The sequence below is a fragment of the Centropristis striata genome, chromosome 11 (genome assembly GCF_030273125.1).
Source record: "Centropristis striata isolate RG_2023a ecotype Rhode Island chromosome 11, C.striata_1.0, whole genome shotgun sequence".
Taxonomy (NCBI): domain Eukaryota; kingdom Metazoa; phylum Chordata; class Actinopteri; order Perciformes; family Serranidae; genus Centropristis; species Centropristis striata.
In genome coordinates, this window is record NC_081527.1 from 35,349,319 (window position 1) to 35,373,756 (window position 24,438).

The 24,438-nt window shown below is 38.4% G+C and overlaps 1 protein-coding gene across 1 annotated transcript in view; it reads right to left on the reverse strand.

Moving 5' to 3' along the window:
* The window catches only part of yes1 (YES proto-oncogene 1, Src family tyrosine kinase), a 42,262-nt gene that overhangs the window by 12,746 nt on the left and 5,078 nt on the right, over nucleotides 1-24,438 (reverse strand). Inside the window, exons 2-7 of the mRNA XM_059344555.1 lie at nucleotides 13,075-13,365; nucleotides 9,730-9,829; nucleotides 7,752-7,850; nucleotides 5,573-5,676; nucleotides 4,770-4,919; nucleotides 2,350-2,505 (exon numbers count right to left, since the gene is read on the reverse strand). Of these exons, the coding sequence (XP_059200538.1) occupies nucleotides 2,350-2,505; nucleotides 4,770-4,919; nucleotides 5,573-5,676; nucleotides 7,752-7,850; nucleotides 9,730-9,829; nucleotides 13,075-13,357 (892 nt within the window). The 5' untranslated portion in view covers nucleotides 13,358-13,365. The remainder of the gene's footprint in view (nucleotides 1-2,349; nucleotides 2,506-4,769; nucleotides 4,920-5,572; nucleotides 5,677-7,751; nucleotides 7,851-9,729; nucleotides 9,830-13,074; nucleotides 13,366-24,438) is intronic.

Below are 24,438 nucleotides of genomic sequence, written 5' to 3' on the forward strand. Positions count from 1 at the left end.
AGGTCGAGGCTTGCTGCAGGCCAGACTTAATGAAAGAGTGAGTGATGAAAGAAGAGAGTCGTGTTCACTGAAAGGCCCCCGTCTCACATGCAGGCCGGAGAACTGAAGCGTAGGAGGTGACCTGTGATTACTGAGCTGTGTGTGTGTGTGTGTGTGTGTGTGTGTGTGTGTGTGTGTGTGTGTGTGTGTGTGTGTGTGTAAACCAACAGCAATCAGCATTTACATCAGTAAGTGGGCCAGTGAGGCAGCAAGACAAGCTCGTCACTGAGGTCAATCCCAATCGACTTGAAGCCAAAATGAATCATTCTATAAAATAACTTGATGCATTTATTGCTTCTGAGTTGTTTTACATTAAATTTACAGTGGATATAAATAATGTAGAGCGGATGCTTTGTCTCTTTATGTAAGCCCTAATGGCCGTGTGAGTATATGTCCGTGTAGTTGTTTATATTCTTTATTAATTCATGATCAGTCTCTGCGTCAAATATCAATACTGTGGAGCGTATTCATGTGTGTGTGTGTGTGTTGCTGACATAGGAAGAGAGTGTATGGTCCATTTCCTGGCAGGACAGGTCCTGAAACAGCTTTTAGTGCGACTGACTCAGGCTTACTATTGTACATGCGTCACATCACGCTTCTTATATCCCATATACACGTTTTTTCTGACAGATTTCACACAAACTATTTTCATGCAGCTTTTACTCTGAAACGAGTGAATTTCATGCTCTTTTCTGGTAGAAAGAAGAGACAGCCAAAAACCTCAAAGGTTCTGATCACATTACTGTGTATATAAACACAATTTTGGGCTCAAGTCAATTAATTTCAATTAAATAAAAGACAAAGATAATTTGGTTCCAGCTTCTCAAATGTGAAGATTTATCTGCTTTTCCTTTGTCTTCTTTGACGTCGAACTGAATGGATTTGAGTTTTGGATTACTGTTTGGATAAAAACAAGCAATACCAATATGTCAGCTGTGGATTTTGAAAACTCTAACAGTTTATTTTCACTATTTTCTGCATGGATGGCTTCAGGCTACTAGCTACTTTAGCTAACTTTAGCCATTATTTTCTACCTAAATCTCTTCCAGAGGTTTTTTCGAACACTGTAGAAAACCAGATTGTGACTAGAAAACACTAAGAGATTGTCATATGTAACTACTTTAGATAAAACCGTGCTCATTTCTGTATGGCAATGACCTGGATGTGTTGATAGCGGTTTTCCCAAGGAACGCTACAATAGCTTGGATAATAGCTATAAGGGGAACTGAATTTGATGAATTTTCTGTTTATCAGACCACAAATTAAAAGAATTAAGGAGCTAGTGCACCCCACAGTCCCTCTGCGTCACTCCCTGCGGCGAGGAGACTTTGCTTGGAGGAGAGGGGGCGTAAAGCAAACTTTAGCTATTTTTGGATCTATGGAAGAAGTCATAGTTCGTGGGACCTGCATGGACCAGCACAGTTTTCAGCCATCGAAGCTGCATCGAGACTTTCGTCACACGGAAGTGAGCTTGGTTTCACATAAATGGGTTGGAAAAGATGATAGACATGAAAGGCTAATGATAGAAACATTTGTTAGGAGTGGGTTCTGTTGCCATATGGTTCATTCATTAAGCTCTTCAATGTGCCTTTGAAACATATAGTCAGGCGGCTTAGCTAAATAAAGGGGACACGCTGGACAAAAGCACCACATTTTTTCCACATGCTCTCTATCACCACAGGTTTCAATTTTTGGTAGGAGCCACTTCATCAAGATGGCTGATCCGAGATGGCACCCATATAAAGTCTATGAGAACGAATACATCTTCCAAGCCACACAGAAGGTCAATTTTGGTGTCAAAATCTACATTTTCTGGGTCCAGGAATCATTTAAAGCTGTTGAGAATATCACTAGATGATTATTTGATCAAATAGAAATGTTCATTTTCACCCAGACTGGTAGGCAACTTGCTTCAAGTGCTGCAGCAGAGAATCCTGAGCTGAAAATGTTTGGAATCTAATAATTATGTAAATACATGGCCAAAATGAACATATCTATTTGATCATCTAGTGATATTCTCAGTAGCTTTAAATGATTCTTTGACCCAGAAAATGTATATTTTGACACAAAGATTGACCTTCTTAGTGGCTTAGAAGATATACTGGTTCTCATAGATTTTATATGGCTGCCATCTCCGATCTGCAATCTTGATGAAGTGGCTCCTACCAGAAATTGAAACCTTTAGTGATAGAGAGCATGTGGAAAAAATGTGGTGCTTTTGTCCAACGTGTGCCCTTTCTTCCCAAATCTGGTCCTAAGCCGCCTGACTAATATACTGTGTGCTTGAGTACAGCAGCAATGGTCTCTTACCCATCCAGACTTCTCCGAAGCAGCCCTGGCCTAGTTTGACCTCCAGTCGCAGTGACTCTCGTGGGATTTCCCAAGCATCCTTAGCTAGTCCCTGAGTCTGAGGCTTCACTGTGGGGCACACAGTTGTCAGCCTGTAGCACAGACCATCCGCATGTTCTGGACAGGAACAGACATGTAAAGACACACAGGGGGAAAAAAAACAGAAAATAAATGAGCTTGTTAGCTTGTCAGCTAACAAACACAAGCTTGCAGTAAGTGGAGCCATGCTGCAGTAAATTGACTATAAACATCTGATGAATAAAATATCACATTGCCACATGACATCACCAACAAACTCAAAATCAAATCACAATGAAGCAAACTCAGAGAACTCCTGACCCATCATCTCTGCAGTCACTCCAAACAGAATAACCATTTAGCTTCTTCAATGCTCCGTTCCAGAAATAATCCAATCTTATGGTAATTGCACCATAATGACATGAACCGTGTTGAACTCAATTTAATTTCAATTTCAGTGAGAAGGCAGAAAGATCAAGGGGTGTTTTTGGTGTTGGAGCATAATGCAGCTGGCAGCAGCAGCAGCACTAACCATGTTGTGAAAGGAAGCATTGGTATTCTGCACACTGAGACAAGGTGAGAAACCAGACTGTTATAGTCGAACCACTGAACAGGTGAGGTGTTATAAACCTTTTCTGCGTGACTTCTCAGTCATTGTTGACTTGTGTCTGGAGTTTAAAAAGCTACACTTAGAAGAACACAAAGAGTCAATTATAAAGAGCACTGCAGTTAGTGAATTACATGAATTATGTGGAAGCGAGCATGGCAGGGTGAACTACACAAGACCTGAAATCAAATGTTCGACAGTCACATAACAAACATTTCTTGTTTATGGATTGTGCTTCCTGGAGAGTAACTATATTCTTGTAAAGTTTTCAATAAAAAGTGTGTCCTGCATGCGTTTCAACATCCAGATGCTTCCTTGTGACAGTCTGACGGTTATTTATTTTTTTTGGGAACAGCTGCCTGCCTATCAATATTGTGGAGATTACAGCTGGCTTAAGGCTGTTTTTTTTAATGGGACATTTTTATATGCATGTCTCTTTTGGCTTAAGTCTCACATGGTTTCATTTTTTGGGGGAATCTGTCGTGACTGCTGAGCTGCGACCGTGTCAGTGAAAGCACTGCTTCTGAATCACCACAGAAGAAACAGCCCCTCTGTAAAACATATTCAATACGTATCCCAGCAGCAGATCTGCAGCTGAATAATGCATTTTCTACTGCAAGCACTGGCTGAAAGGCTGGTACTGCAAAAACATAAAGATAGCCATCTTACACCCTGCAGAAAGCGAGGCTCAGAGCCACTGCTATTGCTAGTTTCATATCAACACAGTAGTCATTTTGACGCCCTGCAGCCATGTTGTGTAGGTAGAAAATTTACTTGCACCGATCTGTATGCCCATGGGCATTTTGGTCTTAACCCATTGACGCCTAAAACTGCCTGTAAAACCTCTGGGCGATTTTAAAATAAGCCCCTAAAACCTGAAGTTTTTCTGGAAATTCAACAGAAGTGTCAACGCTTCTACTAAATAATAGATTTTTGAGCCTCTGTAGCAGATAGAAATGAAATTCAAAAAGTATTTGAGAGCTTATACAAATACTGCACAACGACGTATCCGCTTTCCAGGCTTCAATGGGTTAAAATGAGGTGTTGCTAGGCACATTACTATCTTGAGGCAGCAGAAACCAACAAAAACCTGGTCTAAAGTCAATGGTGCAGTATTTTCTTGCTTTTTAAACACTGCATTATTGAGTGAGATGCTCCTAAATAGGCGGGTTGACAACGTGTGTACACTCTGCTTATTACACACACAGGGCACGCAGCAACGCTTCTCCTCAGATAAATAGCTTATCAGTGCATTTGGTCATATGTAGTCAAATGCAATTATGCAGCAGAGGCAGAAAAAAAACGCTTGCTGGATTCAAAGGGAATGTGAGATAACTTTACTTAAACTCTCATTGGTTTAATTCATGTTATGTCCAAAAGACACCTATGATTAACTTGAAGACTAAATACAACCCTTTTGACCACTGCGCCTTACTTTGTGCCAAAGTTATGCACCGTTTAACGAGCAAAACTTGAGTTAAACACACAACAAATCCACCTGCTCCATGCATTTTAGACCATATGCTTTAGATAGTATAAATATAGCCCAAAATGTACAAATTACTATAATAAACATTGGCATGTTTTTCCAGAAAACACAGTCCAAACCTGAAGCCTAGAAAGAAAAAACAGCTTGCTGCAGCTCAGAGCAGCTGTCCAGTTGTAAATAACAATTTATCTAAATGCTTCCTACATGAGAGTAAGACGTGTGTGTGTGTGTGTGTGTGTGTGTGTGTCATGTGGACAGGCTGCATACCTGTGTAGTGTTTCACCAGCTTCTGTAGTGCCTCAAACTGGGCCCGAGTGGTGATGTAATAACCACCGTTGTCCAGCTTTCTGATCTTGTAGTGTTTGACGTTGTCTCCCTTCACCTCGTCCCAGTCACGAATAGACAGAGAGTAGGCACCTTTAACAGCCCCGGAGAGTTATTAGATTATGCTTCAAATTGAAGAAAAAGCTCTCAAATCACACATGTACAGTACAGGCTAAAAGTTTGGACACACCTTCTCATTCAACGCGTTTCCTTTATTTTCATGACTATTGACATTGTAAATTCATCAAAACTATTAATGAACACATGTGGAATTATGTACTTAACAAAAAAGTGTGAAATAACTGAAAACATGTCTTATATTCTAGTAAGCAAAGGGTGGTTACTTTGAGGAATCTAAAATACAAGACATGTTTTCAGTTATTTCACACTTTTTTTGTTAAGTACATAATTCCATATGTGTTCATTCATAGTTTTGATGCCTTCAGTGAGAATCTACAATGTAAATAGTCATGAAAATAAAGAAAAACGCATTGAATGAGAAGGTGTGTGTCCAAACTTTTGGCCTGTACTGTATCTAAGGTTTCTTTCTACAGAAAAACAGATTCCTATAAAAACAACATTCAACTTTGAACCTTCATTAAGACATTTTTTTCTACCACATATGGCTGTAATAAAGCCTAGCCCACAGCTCGCACTAGTCAGGAAAAGCTTTCATCATTTGCCTAATATATCACAACTGCAGCATTACCATTACAGTTTTGCTTTCAAGAAATAAATCCTCTTACCTTTGGTCGTCTCGCTCTCTCGTGCCAAGAAAGTGCCCCGCTGGTTCCCTGGAAGCAATAAGAGACGCTCAGCGTCTTTGCGGCCCATTTTACCAAAGTACCATCTGCAAGAAGAGAGAGTCAGATAGTCAGACACAGGAGGAGCTCTCAGTGTAGTAACATGTAGGGTTTTCTTTTTCATGCAATGAGAATATGCCATGGGTGAAATTTATATGTTGGCTTTATATGTATCTTATAAATTCTGTCTATAAAATCATCAAAGAGGTAAAAAAAACCAAGTCAGTTAAATGTATTTGATGTTAGTCTGTTTAAACCTCACAACACTGTTTAAAAGGCACGTTTGCTTTTAAAAAACAGAAGAGCCAGAAACTAAAAACAGAAATCATCTTGGATTGTAAAGTTTTCAACGGCCCTTATATTAATCATGTGAGACGCATGTTTTTGTCAGGAAAATAAACCATATCTAAGCTTAAAATTGTGATATTCCATCAAAATCACTTTACTCAATATGTCTAATTTAAAATTTTGCCAAAAATAAAGCATTTATACTAGCTGGATCCTGTAAAATACTTTTTATTCTGTGCTCCTCAGCACAACTGGGAGGCTATCAATGACTCAGCTGTGAGCAACAGTCACCTGAAAAAAAAATTCTGTGAAACCTGGACTGAATTGCAGGTTACTTACAAAGAGCAGAGAGAAGAAAACAAAAGAGGTCATAAGAAAAGTTTGTAATAATGTAAATGATTCAAAATGTATAGCATGTGGCCCCCAGTTCTTTTCACTTCTGGACAAATGTGTATATATAGTTACCATTTTATGATATTTATTGTAAAATAAATTACCAAAAAAATGCAACTTGAGTTTTTTTGTGATGTATGGAATTAAAACTGTTATTCTGCGCAAAAACCCTTTTTGATTTCTCCCTACTTCTAGCCATGATACTGTTTCCGTGAAGGTGCAGGACTTATATATATATATATATATATATATATACTTATATACTTATATAATGCAGTGAAAAATGAGGTCACACTAAGGAAAATGTGACAGAAGCAGAAGACACCGTGAAGGTGCCTGGGGTTCGGAGGGTTAACATGAAACATCAGGAATCTTTCTGTGGTTCAAATGTGGTTACCTTCAAAGTCAAACAGAGGCTCCTAAATAGCTTAAATCTCATTTAAGTGAAAATAATTGAGACCATACCACTATAATTATAGCTTATATTAACTCTGCTCCAAGAAATACGTCTTCAGCTTATTCCATTACATATAAAGGGCCATTACCATCATGAATAAATAAGTTAAACTTTCTGCTCACTGTGTACGTGTGGTTGTGGGAGTGGGTGCACATGTGTGAGTAAGTAAGTGTGTATGTGGTGAATATGGCATAGCTTGTCTACCTGCACTCTTCAATTAATTTGCAATTGATTTTTTCTAATTGTTTGTTTTTGTTTGTTTCCTGTTGTTTTGTTTTGTTTTTTTAACTGTAATTATGTATATCCATTGTGAAGCACATTGAGTCTGCCTTGTGCATGAAATGCGCTCCATAAATAAAGTTGAATTGAATTGAATTAAACAATCTTATATCTAGCTTTCCTCCTCCATTTTTTGAAGAGTAGTTTTAGTCTATTTCAAGACATCATTACAAGTTTAGTCATGTTGAATTGTCTCGCCTCACAGGCACATTTTTCCCCCCGGACTAAATTGAGAAGGAACCTAAAATCCTGGACACTGTTGATCACTCATACTCACTTTTTTAAAGACTAAAAGGCAAAGTTAGCTGGCTGGTTTACACTTAGTTGTTTTTATGAGTAGCTCAAACATATTGTATTAGTATAATGGCTGTCAGCCAATTAGAAACCAGTCCAAAACTGTCTAAAAGCAGCACAGTCCCTAAAAGTTTCTGTCACACCGGATGAACAGCAATGGGACTGCCACAGACTCTCAGCACCAGTACAGGGCTCCATTGTTTAGACTCCCTGCAATGTTGGTACATGACGGGTTAGTCACAATGTGTGACCGCCCAGCCGCATCATGTCTTCTTAATCAGAGGAGAACTAACTGAGCAGGGTGAGAAACAGGAAAGGAATGCGAAGGAGAAAATAAAAGTGACAGAACAACAAAAAAACAAGGGAGGCGGATGACGGAGACGCAGTGTTAGAAAAGTAATGAGCTCTCACTCTTCAGCCTGGATGGAGTCGGCTGGAGCCACGTAGTTACTGGGGATGTAACCTTTCTGTCCGGTGTTGATGGAGCGAGCCTCCCACCAGTCGCCTTCCCTGCAGAAGAGAAGCTACAAAATCAGAAACTCACAAAAGCATGATTGAAAAATACACCTACTCTAAAATAGAAGACTGCAGGTTTAAAAGTAAACACAGGCAGAAAAGAAACGAGGTCATATTAGGCGTCATTCAACCACGTCAGGAAAGTAAGTCATCACATTGCTTTTATATATATTAGCGGTTCCAACTTTTCCAAATTCACCTTATAGCACTTCTCACACACAAGCTTTTGCACCTTACAGCTGTGCCAAATGACACATTCATATACAGAGCATACAGTATAGATCATATACAGATTATTTCACTTCTTCATCGTGTTAAATTAGATGTTATTGTTACATAAACATTCAAATTATGTTTTATGCTTAAAATGTATCATATAACCTTCATTTAAGCAGTTTCAAAAACTTTAGGCTAACTTTGACTAACTTTCAAATGATCCTAATGTATTGCAATATATGTATATGCAAAGAAAAAAAAACATATAGAAGACTATAGAAAATATAATACTGACTATATATGACCCACACATGTGGCCACAGTACGTGGTCCGTTTAACAGCAGAAGCTTAGACTCAAAGAGTAGGAACAGAGGTGTCGGGAAAATCTGTCTGCTGGCATTTTTATAAAATTGAACAAATCTGTCCTCCTCCCACCTCCACTCTGAAAGCAGATGGCATTTTCATCGCTGCGAACGCAACGTGTTCATGAACAGTGGAGAGAGACGTGTGTGATGAATGAGGGGAACAGAAATTTGTGAAGCACTTGGAGCTCTGCCTATTTTCACACCTGTGCACACCTGGGAAATAGATAATGCTGTGGCAGTAGGTCATAAAAATATCGTTTAATGTCGCTTTCTTCTCCTCCGTTCTAGGGGATTTATTGTGTTGTGGATTGAGTGATCACAAATAATGATTAGTAATACACACAAAGGGCCAAAACAGCAAATTAGAAGAATTACAATATTGCGTTTTTGTGAAATTGACTCACTTTTAACAACATTTTTCACGCCGGGGCTTGCAGAGTGGACCCAACTGATGACAGAGACTGCATCTTTTGAATATATGATTGCCAGGAAAAACAATGTTAAAGGGAATTTCCGTTTAGTATGGGATTATTTGGTTCAATACATTAAGGACTTGTCACAGTAAGCATATGTTGTTGTCCTCGTTTTGGGTTGACTGCCTTTTTTTTTTATTTTTTTTTTTTATTTAATTTAATTATTTTATTTTATTTTATTTTATTTTTATTTGATTTGATTTTTTATTTTTTTTTATTTTATGCATTTATTTATTTTTTTATTTTTTCCTGTCCGTCTTTGGTGTCTGTCTTGGCTGTTTGTAAGTGTTTGTATTATATGTTGAAAAATTTAAAAATTAAATAAATACTTTAATAAAAAAAACAAAAAAAACAAACAATTTTTCTCTTGAAGAAGGAAAATGTAATAAAAAAAACCTACAAAAAAAACCAATGGTGTAAAATAACTAACTGCTAGCATAATAATCTAATGACTCTGACCTTCAGGCGTATTTTAAGTGCACCACAGCTGTGTCTGAATAAAATGTGAAAGTGTAGTACTGCATTTATCTATTTCATGATGTGCTCTGCTTATATTTTACTAAATGAGAGAGCAGCGGGATATTTCACACTGTAACCCAAATGTAAAACCTTAAACTGGAGGAATGATCTATGGGAGGAGGAAAGCAATGGGGACTAAACAGATGGCCCATTAGTGGAAGCCATTAACCCAGACAGATTTCTGCCTTAATATCAGACCTGAATACAATGAGGGATTAAACACACACACACACATACCCATGTCACAACACACACACACACAGCAGGAGTTTGTCCGCGTAAAAAGCAAATGTACTCACGTGTTGTTGATAATCTGGAAGCGATCCCCTTTTTTGAATGAAAGATCATCCGACGTCCTCGCTTCATAGTCGTACAACGCTACGAAAAACGTGACGCCACCTGAAAGAGCAGGAGCGGAGAGTTAGAGGAGCCCAAATATAACACAGCTAGTAAATCCCACAGAGACTCAAAAAGCTGTCAGATTCCTTTAATCAAGCCTGTTTTTTAAACCTGGAAATGCCAGAAAACAAATGAAGACATTTGACCTTTAAATAACAGTGCTCAGAAGCTTTCAAGCACACAATGACGCACTTTCATGGTACTTATACCAATAATTTTAGATTCATTTTGCAGAATTCCTTCATACCCACAGCAATACCCATTAATAATTTTGTTTATTTTACCAGCTTTTCCTTTGACATTTGATTGTATGTGTTGATTGTAGTTTATTTTTAAAGAAAGCGATCAACAGATGATTTATCTATCTATGAATGGGTTTTGGTTTACATTAATGATTGAGTATATGGAAATTGTGTTGAAAATAAAGTATATTCAAATGTAAGTGTATTCCTAACCCTGAGAAGATTACGGTTTAAAATTAAACACTTTCAGACACACACAGACACAGAACTCTGAAATACTGACAACAAAATGTTCATTTAAATGTTCTTACTTTGTAAGATTTAGAATATTATATACGCTACAGTCAAGGTCTCAAATAAACTGATTATTATTTATGCTTCTACAATTCAAGACCAAAACCAACTATTTTTATGTAAAATATCCCATCATTTATTTTGAAATATCCTACTTCCCATACCTCAGGAAGGACTAGAACCAAAAACACAATCAGCTCTTTTAACTTTGATTTATTTGAAGAACAAACGAGGGAAAACAGGATGTTTCTCCCACAATTCTCAAACTCAATCATTTCACATCAGTGAATCAAACTGATGTCACTTAATCTCTTGTATATAATGAAAAGAGTTGATTTGTTTGAGGTCTGACGTGACAGAGTGCAGAGAGACAACATGCCTCTGATACGTTTATCTTGAGGAGGAAATTGAACGGGCAGGATTAGATCCACAGCATCCCTCAGGCCAGATTATCCTCCTTGAGAGAGCCGAGACAGGGACTGAAGGATGTGTGTGTGTGTGTGTGTGTGTGTGTGTGTGTGTGTGTGTGTGTGTGTGTGTGTGTCTTGGGAGAAAACATCATTCTTTGTTGTGTACATCTACTGCATAGTTTACCTGATGTATTAACTGCCTGAAATTACATGAAATAACTCTTTGTGTCACCATTTCATTACCAACAAATCCTCACAGGGAAATTTGCCACCTTTTATGTGGACGTCCAATCAGTGTTGATGGTAACTGTGAGGGCAGTAAATATCTGGACACCTCACTATTGGATTTGATTCCAATTCAGAGGACTATGGTGTTTTTAATTTCTGTACATGTCTGCTGAGATCTAGGGGATAATGGCTCGCTGTTAGGACATGCTGGTAATTGCATGTGTGAAGGCACATTGTAGCAGAGCTTCAGCTCTTTGATGATATGCTTCAATTCAGCATTCTCTTGTATGTAAAGTAAATGCAAGTGTGGCTGCATGTAAAAAGCAATAAACACTATTTAGCATTAGTTATTACTTAGGTACGGTCTAAATCTGCAGCGCAAGGATGTTTGAAAGCTGTTGGGGAAAAGGACTCGCCATCCAGTCTGAGTGGCAGCAGGTGGGGACTGCATTATCTTTCAAGAGAGAATCAAGATGCATTAACAGCTCTAGTAAATTAATAGTATAGTCAACTAAAGAAATTAATTATTCAATGTGTGCTATATTGGCCAAGAAAATTTAATTATCTTGCTTACGAAGCCATGCTGACAATCAGTGAGTTTACATGCACAGTTTGATCGAGCTATGCTTAAAATTCAATTTATTCGACTTCTGTCCGTGTCCCAGTTTACATGCAACTGAGAAAATAAAAAAAACTTGTTTCATTTAAACTGATTAGTGTTGTGATTGGATGTTACCATTACAGAATTACACAGATTTAAAAGTCGTGTCAGCGCGTTAATGCGGCCCCTTTCCGGTTGATCTATTACATCATAATAAACAAGTGGAAAAAAGGCGTGAAACCGGCATTTTTGAACAACAAGATGGATGGTGATTTTGAGGGGCAGACAAGAACGCCGGATGCTGTTGGAGGGCGTAACAGTAGCCCGTCTTCAGTTGGACACTTTGCTTTCTTGGATGTTTTTGTTCCGAGTTCATACGCCAGGGTGGGGGGTGGAGCTTACGGAGCATGCATTGTCTTGTCATACATGCCGGCAAAAATCGAATCCAGTCGCATTATCTGGGTGTCTTAATCAGAGTCTAATTGGACTACCATGTTAACATGCACTTCAGTTGTCTAGTTATAGTCGGATTAATGCAATAACTGGTTTTTTTTTCCAAGTGTCATGTAAACGTACTGAATGACTACATGTACCAGGATGCATTGTCTGCGAGCAGCAGCAGCAGCTTCAGTTCTGAAGGTTCCTGCTGGCCATATTCTCCTGTATGACTAATGCAGCAGCAGCCTCGGCCTCTCTCCGCTGCATTTTGTTATATCCGAGAAGTCTGTAGTTCTTTCCTCGTAGCTCGCTTGGATGCAGGACAAACGGGTTTTGCAAGATTAAAACTCATCTTTCTTAGTCAACACTGCACGCACTGAGGAATGCATTGCTTCAAACAACTACAATAACCAACAACACGCAATGAACATCCACATTAAGGGTGGTATATGCTCCCTATAATCATAAAGTCCTTATAGGCAAAGTATTGTTTAAAAAACAACTTGTGCATGACTACATCCATTGAGTTCAGTGCATGCGATTGTTTTCTTAGGCTCCGGAGACGCCATACCCTGCATTGCTTTCCATATTATAGACCTATTTTGGGTTTCTCTTTGGCCTTGATGTTTTGGCTGACTCATTTCAAATGTCTAATTTGCATAACATCTGCTGCTCATAACCTCCTGCGCATAACAAGTGTTCAGTGGAGTTTATTGTTGACTTGCGATGATTTACATATAATAACAGAATGAAAAGTTTGTTTCAGAAACATGTTTCAGAAGTTAAGTTAAGATTGTAAAATAGTTGAGTACATTCTTCTCCTCATATTAGGTTCCACTAAAACAGCTTTTACATCTTTTTTTGTTCTTCTCTAAAGGGGCTTTGGGACCCAAAGTTATATTCATTTATTTGAATAACAAAGGACATTTCATTCATTTTGAATTCTTTCAAAGCGATGTTTCTAAAATATGCAGATTGTTCCTGACCCCATGTGTCTCCATCTGAACCCTTAAATCTTTTCCGCACACTGACCTGTGATGACCCCTGGGAAGGGACTGCTCACAGCCACGGAGGTGAAGGAGGTGGAAGCTCCGCCGAACGGCGTCATGACTGAAGACGCCCCGCCGAAGGGCGTGAGGGGGGCGGCGTGGCTGTTGTAGCTGTTGTTGTGTGTCTTCATAGCTGGTGAATGACCCATCAGGGTGGGGTCGGGCCCGTAGTGGCCCAGGTGGGCATTGATCGGCGTGGCATTTGAGTTGTCTGGTCGGTACTTCAACGCCGGGCCCTTGTCCTCTTTACTCCTGACGCAACCCATCGTCAAGCCTGCAGGAGGAGGAGGAGGAAAAGGAGTTTGAAGTTATAGTTTGGCTGCATATTGATTCAGATTGAAGTGTCTGTCACACATGTTAGATCCATGCTCATGTTAAGGACTTCCCAGGTGACTAGAAGAACAACTTCTGGGTTATGAATTGTGATTAACTAAAACTAAAAGATTAGATACACATTTAACCCATTGAGGCCTGAAAAACCGCTGGGCGATTTTAAAATAAGCCTCTAGTTTTCTGGAAATTCTGGAAAAATTCTGGGAAAAAAAGTGTGAACTCTTCTACTAAATAATAGATTTTTCAGCCTCTGTAGCAGATAGAAATGAAATTCAAAAAGTATTCGAGAGCTTATACAAATACTACAAAACGACATAAACGCTTTCCAGGCTTCAATGGGTTAAGACAGTAACTACAAACTTTGAATGCAGCAGTAAATGGTAAATGGACCTGCACTTATATATCGCTTTTCTAGTCGTTTTGCGACCACTCAAAGTCGCTTTACACTACAGACTGCGCTCATTCACCCTTTCACACACACATTCATACTGGTGGCAGAGGCTACCCTAAACGGTCCCACCTGCCACCATTGGGAAATCATTCACACACGATGAACGCAGCATCTATTATCTTGCTCAAGGGTACTTCGACATGTAGGCTGCGACGGTCAGGGATCGAACCACCAACCCTTCGGTTGGGGGCCAACCAACTCTACCAACTGAGCCACAGCCGGCACTGTGAGACAATGATATTCCACAGATAACAGTGGACTGGAGGAACCTTCGTTCCAATTCCTTGAAATGTGGTCCCAGGACTAAAATGACCAGGAACTCCTGCTATGTGATGTTGACTGTCCTGATTCAATTTGTTAATCTAAAATGTTTCAAATCATTTTAAATCATAATAATCATTAGAAAGCAACCAACACCACACATGGATTATTTTATCTCCAGAATATCAAGACTGGCACAGACTGAACCAGACCCAGTCCAGCTTCACTAGAACCGTCCAGAAACAGGTTTACAAAACTACTTTTTGGATGGTCTTGGAATAACTCTCCCATCGGGAAAACAAAGACTGCATGCCAATGAGTGACCTCACATGACTTCACAAGTCCCAACAAAAGCCCGTCAAGCTAGCCGAGCTCGAAACTGGATCCTGTTACAGCCTGAGGACATTTCAACTCTACCCTCTGATCACACTGTCACCGACACAGATCTGTGAGGGCAAAAAGCCCTTCGGTGTTCTGAGCCCCTGCTCCCTCCTCCTGAGTCTACTGATATATGAGACCTGTATATGACCAAAGCACTTCACATAAACACAAAGACAAGAAGTTTGGCTCAGTTGGTGTTTGTCTTGAATTGAAAATATTGTGTTTATGAGATTATTTATTGCTCATGAGGAGAAGTTAAGTGATTGGAATGTCCTCTAGGGCTCGGCCTTAGATCATTTTAAAAATTAAATCATTGTGCTGCATTCTGTCTCAGAATGACGTAATTGTTTTGTCGTGTTGTGATCTTAATATTGGCCAAAATGCATGATTGTGATTTTTGCCTCACAAGAAAAATATATTGTGGTGACAGATAAATGCATGATTCATGTGTGCATGAATGTGTGTGTGTGTGTGTGTGTGTGTCAAGGCTATTATAGTTAATGAAAACTAACAAAATAACGAAAACTAGAACTGAAAAAACATTTTAGTTAACTGAAACAAAAATAAAAACAAGAGTTTTTTTAAAAACGAGAACTAACTGGAACTGTGTTTTGTGGCTACAAAACTAACTAAAACTAACTAAAATTATCGTGAAAATGTCCTTAGTTTTCGTCTTTGTCAACTTTTTTAATACGGTTGATATGAAACCTATTTCATCTATCTGGTTTTATGATTTAATACACTTACTGGGACTGAGATTGATAAGACAAAGGAAATAAAGGAAACATTTATTGTGACCTTATTGAATCTTGCACCCAACAAATGCCCCATTACAAAAAAACTAAAACTAACACTAAAACTAATAAAAATTAAACTAAAACTAAGCATTTTCCAGAAAATAGAAACTAATTATAACTAGCAAACTCACTCTAAAAACTAATTAAAACTAACTGAATTTGAAAACAAAAATTGACAATGAAATTAAAACTAAAACTAATGAAAAATCCAAAACTATTATAACCTTGGTGTGTGTGTGTGTGTGTGTGTGGTCATGAGTTGACAACATTATTTATTTTTCTGTCACCTTTGACCTTTTTTGTCAAGTATATGTTTGTCTTTCCAGCTGTACACAATAAAACAACAGATGGACACTCCAGTCCAGGACTGACCCAGCCGTCAGTGACTCATATCCTGCTATCTGTAAAATGTTATGACACACTGCAGGTTCACATGCCCGTCATTGACAGGTTACATACTGGTATTTGCAACAGTAACAGAGAGGCCAAGACATAAATCAAAAAGCAAGACAGGCAGAATACTGAGGACAGCTTTAACTATGGTTTGTACAGCTATTTACGAGTATATTTTAAGCATTTTTCTGGCATTTTCAAGGCAGCTAAACCAAAATGGTTACTTTAAAAGCAAAATAAAGTGTACAACGTTCATTTTTACCCACAGCTATCAATATATACTGTCACTTTTACTTGACCAGCTGTTCATATTTGATTGTATGGTTTGATCAGGATTTTTTTAATGCTAGCCAATTTCCAGAGGAAGGAATCAGAGGACTTGTTTAGCTATAAACGGCGAGTGAAAACAAGACTGAACAAACTGCTTTTAAAAATCGTATAAAAAAACAGATTAGGGTTAGGGGCTGTCCCACATCTGGTGTGACACGCTAGGAGACAAACAAATATTACAAAGGTATAGTTTAATTTCAAATATTAAAATGTTTTGGTTTGCATGACTGGTTGTGTAGAAGAAACACCAGATTGTGTTGAAAGTTGAGCCTTTTTAACCCATTGACGCCTGTAAAACTTCTGGGCAATTTTAAAATAAGCCCCTAAAACCTGAAGTTTTTCTGGAAATTCAACAGAAGTGTCAACGCTTCTACTAAATAATAGATTTTTCAGCCTCTGTAGCAGATAGAAATGAAATTCAAAAAGTATTTGAGAGCTTATACAAATACTACAAAATGACGTATCCACTTTCCAGGCTTCAATGGGTTAAGGAGTATATTTAAATTTAAGCATATTACAAACCTTGAGAACAAAATAGTTAAAATTAGCATTTTCCAAACTTTTAAGGTTGGTGGTTGGATCTCTGGTCATGGAAGTCCACTGACCTGCAGCGTAAAAGTGCTTTGAATGATATCTATAGTTATTATGTTGAACGTACAGTCAGTCAATCCAACCTTTGTATGTTGGCCAACTAATAAGTCTGCTTCAGAAACAAGACACTCTCCATAGGATTGTTACCACAGACAGAATAACCATTAACAGCTGGTGACGACAGCATGCGAGCTGTGTGAGCATGGCAGCAGTCCTGGTGCTGGCAGGTTGTTAGGGTTGGTTAATATGCAAGGAAACATGAACATGTTTGCAGAGAAACACTTCCACTGCTGAAAAGAGTGATATAAAATAACAATAATATACACTACTGGTCAAAAGTTTGAGAACACCCCAATTTTTCCATTTTTTATTGAAATTCAAGCAGTTCAAATCAAATGAACAGCTTGAAAGGGTACAAAGGTAAGTGGTGAACTGCCAGAGGTAAATAAAAAAAGGTAAGCTTAACCAAAACTGAAAAATAATGTAATTTCAGAATTATACAAGTAGGCCTTTTTCAGGGAACAAGAAATGGGTTCACAACTTAACTCTATGGAGTCTTGGGCTATTTTGTCCATTTTTTAATTCTTTTCATGTCTTTGTAAGTCATTTTGTGTCTTTTGGTGTCTTTTTTTGGTCATTTTGTGTCTTTTTTTTAGTCCTTTAGTTCAACATAAAATGTGATTTTGAATCTTTTTTTATTTTCAAAACACTATCATGCTCAATAAAGAATTTTAAATGTTGCAAATGTGCAATTATTTCAGAGTACACTGAGACATTAAACTGCATAATTTTCAATTAAATTCTGGAAAAGTTGGTGTGTTCTAAAACTTTTGACCAGTAGTGTAGTTTGATAACATTTATTAGTTCCTTGGCTTTCCTCTTGCTTCATCGACAAGGCATTGTAATGTATCACATTTATATTTTAAAAAAAGACGACGAGAAATCAAACAAGGCAAAGAATGGATGAGAAGCAGGTGAAGAAATATCAAGGTGGTTTTCCAACTTTTCTTAGATGTTGACATGGTAGTTTCTGTCAGGGGATCATGTGATATTCTAGATACAGCTTCACAGAAACAATATTTAATTACTCTAGAGCTGAAATGATGACTGAGCTATTACCCAACCTAGAAAATTAAGTTACAAACTTAATTTACTGTTAAGGTCATTTTTCAAGAACAAATGTCAAAGATTCCTTCGTCCTAGCTGCTCAGTTGTGAGGATGTTCTATGTTTCTTCGTCTTACGTGATAAAAAACTCAATATTTTGGGGGATCTGGAAAATTGGCCAGCACTTTGAAGAAACCAATTAAGGCTTGAGGAAAATAAAATGGACACTTTTACTAGTATTGACTTTTTGCAACAATAAGTCAGGAAGATCCTTGTCTGTTGAGTCGATAATGATAGTAATTGTTAGCTGCAGCATAGATCAAGTTGTTTAACCTCCTAGAGCTTCATGGTAGAAGCCACTTACATCAGAGCAGAAGCCAACATAAACATGACCTCCACCTTTGACCTTTTCCTGTCGCACATTTCAACCACCATGTTTCAAAATATCCCAAACACTTAGTGCCTGACCCCAAAGTTAATGCTACAGCAAACGAACGGCTGAGCTGAAAGACGACAGGGTGTCAGAGTGTCGGTGTAGTTTAAAGAGGGTCTGGATGGTTCAAATCCTCCGCTTGGTCCTGGAAACAAAAACTCCCGACTGGGGCTAATCCTGATGACACCAGACGACTAGTGACCGTGATGCCTCTAAGTACGCACACTGCAAAAAAGCCAACTTGTATTTTTTTGGCCTAAAACAGTGATTTAATTTGGTAAAACTTGGAAATATAAATTATTGACATTTAGGGCAATAATGTAAGTTAGCACAACAAAGGAAGCCAGTTGTCTGCTCAAAAACAAGTTGGTGAGTTGTTGTTATTTATATCTTTAAGTTGGGGTTCACAACAAGGGACAATAGTTCTGCTAACTCTTATTTCTTTGTTGTGAAATTCGGTCATTAGCGGAAGCTAGCGGCTAACTGATGCTAGCGGGTAACTGATGCTAGCGGCTAACCGCTGCTTGTTACAGCTACAAGAGTAGCCATTAGCGTATCAATGCTAACTCAAAATTGTGGTCACAACATTAGCTGACATTTCATAGCGGTGTTACAATCGTGCCAGAGAAATTCAGAGTTGAGCAAACTCAAAAACAAAACTTAAAATATTTAGTTTAATTGTCCAACTTAAAATTTTATCGACGTTTGTTGCCTTGAAATTTTGAGTTCACCCAACTTTTCTTTTTTTACAGTGCACAGATTCTGTCTCAACAAGCAACTGAGTGAGTGTCGCATTAATATGATGTAGAATATCTGCTTTCAAATGTTTCTTTCCAACTACTGGAATGATGTGAATAAAAGCACCTTGCCTTTAATTTGAATCATGTCTTCAAAAGCTTTTTCACTGTCTGTTTAGGAGACTGTTGATTGATGTTCCCATGTGCTGTCATGTAATTATAGGCTCAATAATATATTTAAACTCCCTTCTGCTAAATGACTGGCAACCTTTCCTATTTACACCATTATGCACCCAGAGGATTCACTCCTAAAATGGCCATGAATAGATCGCAAGCCTGAGCAAGCCCACAGGGTTGGCACATGATCTGCAGTGTCAAACTGGTTCAACGCCCACAAGTTTCACTTTGGCTCAAGACATACAAGTCATGGCCTACAGCAAAATCCAGAATTGATCTTGGGATATCACATATAACCTGTAATCTCTTGAAAACTCAAAAAGGACGCCCACCATAGAAAGCAATGATATTCTACTGTTTTTCACGATATAACTTCTCTTGCTGATACAATGACCAAACCGCTCTTCATTTAAAGACACACTATGCAGGAATTGTTGCTTACTGTTTGAAAACACAACAATCAAACCTGGCCCCTCCTCTATGACTCAAATAGCTGTGTCAGCTTGTTTTCTACCGGACACATGTTTTTAAATAGCCATATAACAACCTAGTTATGGGAGAAAAGGACATCATCAAATGGTGAATGGTATGCAAAGGTTGCAAGTGCGTCTGTCTGTGCTACTGTATTTCTCACATAGCAGAAACCACTGAGAGTGAGTTGTTCGTTTTCAATGTTATAATCATACCGCCTGTGTTTTTGTTCAGCTGCTCTGCACATACAGACACTGTCCACCTGCCATTCAGAGCTCCCTGAAGCTTTTTGCGCTGCAGTTGCCTGGCAAAGGTGGTGGTGTCAGCAGCGATGAGCTCCACGGGGGTGCTAGGAAATAACAACCTTATAGTTTTAGGGTCGTAAAATGTACCCACATTCACGTGCAAGTAGGATTTGACTAAAGAAATCCCTGTAATCTTACGTTACAATGTCTTCTGTTTTAGTCATGTGTTTACTCCATGTTTATTCATTTCCATATAGAGTGGGTAGTAGGGGTGTGCCATATCGTATCGTTCACGATAATATCGGTATATTTTTTTTATGGTCAAAAAAAAAAATGCATATCATGATACTGGCAACGTTCCTACTTCTTGATGTAGTGGTTAAAGTTGTTTTAATCACAAAAAGCTACTTACTCCCTGTAGCTAAACACATGCAGCTTTCAAAATAAGAGCACAGTGTGTTAAGAGAATCCACCACAGAACTTACAAGAAGAATGTCAAAATAAGATGCCTTAAATAAAACATACAAGAACCTTTATTCTCCTTTACAAAATTTCATTAAAATATGCCCCCGGAACCCCTAAATGGTTATTTTTATTATTTTCTCATATTCTAGAGTCAAGAATACATTTTTTTGTATTTGGCAACTGTTGAGATTTGCACTTCACACTACATTTTAGATTTTTATTTATTTATTCAGACTAAAAAAAAATCATATTTTCTATATCTGATTGCAAAAGCCAGGCAATACCCAATTCTGAAATCACTAAATTAGCAAAGTTATCAGTTTAAACCATTTGAATCCTCTAGATTCTATTTCTTTCTGAAGTAGTCCTTGAAAAATTAAACATTTTATATACCAAATGTGCTACCCCGCTTTGGAACCACCCATGGAGAATTGTGCTCTGAAAAAAACAGAAAAGGCCACCTCTCCAGGGAAAGCCTTTCAATCTATTCTTTTGTCAAATCGCATCTACCTTTTGTTATTGACAAAGAGAAAGTACCTTGTGGTGCTCCCCCCACAGAGCACAGAATACTCACAATCCCCTGAGCTACACAATCCCATACACATGCTAACACTGAGCAGCACATATGCTAATCAGTGTATGGATACACTGTCCTTACAGGGGTGGAGCCAAAAAGCCCAACAATCAATCAAATCGAGTGCTCCAATTAAATATTCAAGACAACCAGAAGCCTAGATTTACAACCACAGCTCTTATGAATGGACTGTTTTATTGTTGCAGGAAGCTTAAGAAAATCATTCCAGTATTTGTGGATAACTTTTTGCAAACCACCTCATCAATTGTCCTGGAGACACATTTCCATAGGCTCCCTAGTGAGAGTCCACTTCCCCCAGCCCTGCTCTATCCTCTATCAAGTATTTCATGCAGATTTAACTGTCCTAAAATGACATGTTTGAGTCTGGGGAAAGAAATATTGTCCATGAAAAACATTCCAATGAGATATTAGAGTGAAAATATTTGTGGAGAGGAGAATGATCGCTGCCAGCGTTTGCTCGTGTGTGACAAATTTACCAAAACTAATGACAGCTCAAATTGTCGTTGCAGCAAATCAAATTACAGGCAGATTATTGTATCCTCTCTCAGATGGTTTTCTGAATGAGGCTGTTCTATACACAATGAGATTAGCTGGAAGAAATGTGTCATTCTTTTGGTGGCTCCAAGGGAACACAGTAAATACCACCACAAGCTCAGAGATGTGGTGAGGAGTTTAATGACAGAATGTAATGTGTTTTTTAGCATTCATTAAAACTTAAAGATATGCTAGGAAATGGTTATGTCACAATGCATATTTACAGAATTATATGAGTTCAGATGCATCGCATGAGTTCAAGTGCTCACTTTACTTTACCACACAAGAGACTCGCAGACTGGCAGAAATGGAAGGAAATGTATGCACATACTCCCACACATATCTGTGAATAACTTTACCTCCATGAATACTGTACAAGAGCTCACAAAAGGCAGTGGTATGTGTTCAAACAAATGCTGGAGCCAGACCCCATCCAAGGACATGAGACATTAGAGGCAGTGTGCCAGACTGCCAGTGATGCCGTGTCAGATTAAGGAGACACAGGCTGCTGCTTCCCACAGGGCCGTATACAACAATGCTGGAGAGCTGCAGGGGGGAAGCTTTTGCTGTAGCTGGCGTACAGGCAACATTCAGGAGAAAAACATCCTCGCACTACACATAACCAGGCCAAACTGTTGGCCTTAAAGAGCCAGCATACTCAAATATCTTCAGACGAACCTGGTCTCACAGGAATCTGTGAAATAGCCACGGATTCGATTAACTCAAAATCCGTGGAATAGCCACGGAATCACTCAAATTTCCGTGAAACTGACACGGATTTCGCTACAATGCAAGTTAATGACAGTCATATCCCGTGGCTATTCCATGGATATTTGTTCCTATTGGTTTGTTCCAAGTCACGTGACTTTCAAGGTCCCGGCGGTCAGAACAAAAAACATGGCGGACAGTTCTCTCATTTTTAGTGAAAAAAATCAATATTTTGACTTAGTTTCTGCATAAAAATGGATTTTGATCACATTTCTAGCGAGAAATATATGTTTTATTTTCTAAATATTCACTCAGTGAATGTACATAATCACTTTGTATGTTGGAATAGCCACGGGATATGACTGTCATTAACTTGCATTGTAGCGAAATCCGTGTCAGTTTCACGGAAATTTGAGTGATTCCGTGGCTATTCCACGGATTTTGAGTTAAGCAAATCCTTGGCTATTTCACGGATTCCTGTGAGACCATGTTGCTTCAGACACATCTCCCACAGTAGCTTTCTCCTTCAAGTTAGAGCAGGGCTATGTCCGACAATTTTTGTTGCTTTCTGAAACCAACGATCCAACATTCACACCCACTTAGCTAGCTGTTAACTCTCATGTGAACAACAAAGTATGTATAAACTACACTATGAATGTCTTCCAGTAAAATGATATCATGTCTCCCCTCTCTAAGAAGGCAGATGTTTGGAACAACTATATAAATTAATTTCCAATGTTGTCAGTGCTAACCACTTCTTTTCTAGTATAACCTGGCCCTTTCCAGGATGTGTAAGGGCCAACTCACATCTGTACTAGAGTCAAGTTTACTTGTGAAACTCATAGTGTTAGGACCGGTTTGATATATGAAACCAAGCACCAGAGCGGAAAGAAGACGGAGCTTCTAGTAAAGAAACACACCTTGCTCTGTACACATCTTCCCCCTCCCACCTCTTCTGGTGCCAGCTTCATATTAGTGTTAAATTGTTCTCTCAGACACTAGTGGCTCCTTTAGTCTGTACACAGACAAACATAATATGTTAATCATTTAATCACTGTTTTGCACACAAGTGAATGTTTCTCTCTAAGACTTCTGAACACATGTGCAATAGAGCGTGAGCAGATAATCACAGATATCGTTCTCCTGGACAGGACAAAAAAAATTATATATATATATATATATATATATATATATATATATATATATATATATATCTACACAGTACAGGCCAAAAGTTTGGACACACACCTTCTCATTCAATGCGTTTTCTTTATTTTCATGACTATTTACATTGTAGATTCTCACTGAAGGCATCAAAACTATGAATGAACACATATGGAATTATGTACTTAACAAAAAAGTGTGAAATAACTGAAAACATGTCTTGTATTTTAGATTCCTCAAAGTAACCACCCTTTGCTTACTAGAATATAAGACATGTTTTCAGTTATTTCACACTTTTTGGTTAAGTACATAATTCCACATGTGTTCATTAATAGTTTTGATGAATCTACAATGTAAATAGTCATGAAAATAAAGGAAACGCATTGAATGAGAAGGTGTGTCTAAACTTTTGGCCTGTACTGTATATATATATATATATATATATATATATATATATATATGTCAATGCTATACATTGGTGGTCCACCAACGTAAAACATAAATAGAAGTTCAATGTTTGTTGCCACAGGCTGCTTTGTAATTTGCCAGAATGTGTCAGAATGACAAATGCTGGTTCAGCCTTTTGGCACAAAATCAAACTAGTTTAATCTGGTAGAACGGACCAGACCGGCTGAACTGGAAATCGACCCAACTCTAATAACCGAAGCCTCTTTCTCACATAGTTCCTGGTTAATTACTGGAATAACCACCAGGCACCAGTAGGAATTTTTAATATTCACACATGCATATAATTCAGGAACATTTTCAAGTTGCATCTTTTCACACATGCCAGGGCAATGACAGAATAGATGGGGCAGGAGACAGATGCTAATGCAACACACACTCATACACAGAAGAGGAATACTGGGCAATGCAGGATGTACATGTACAAGGCAGCAGGCATCTCTTTCTCTCTCATTTAAAAAAAACATGGTGGGAGAGGAGTTGTTGTTGTCCAGGGCCAATGTAGGCCTTAAGGTGGGAAGGAAACTATCGGTACAGATTGACCTGAAAATCACTCCCTGACCTCATTCACACATGATCCCATGCTGGAAATGTTCCTTACCATTTCAGGGTATGGGCTGCATGTGTAAAAGAGACCCCAGGTATAATAGCTACACTCTCAAAAAGCTTCACAGGCTTGCATTGTACAGATAATTGACAACCCTCTTGAG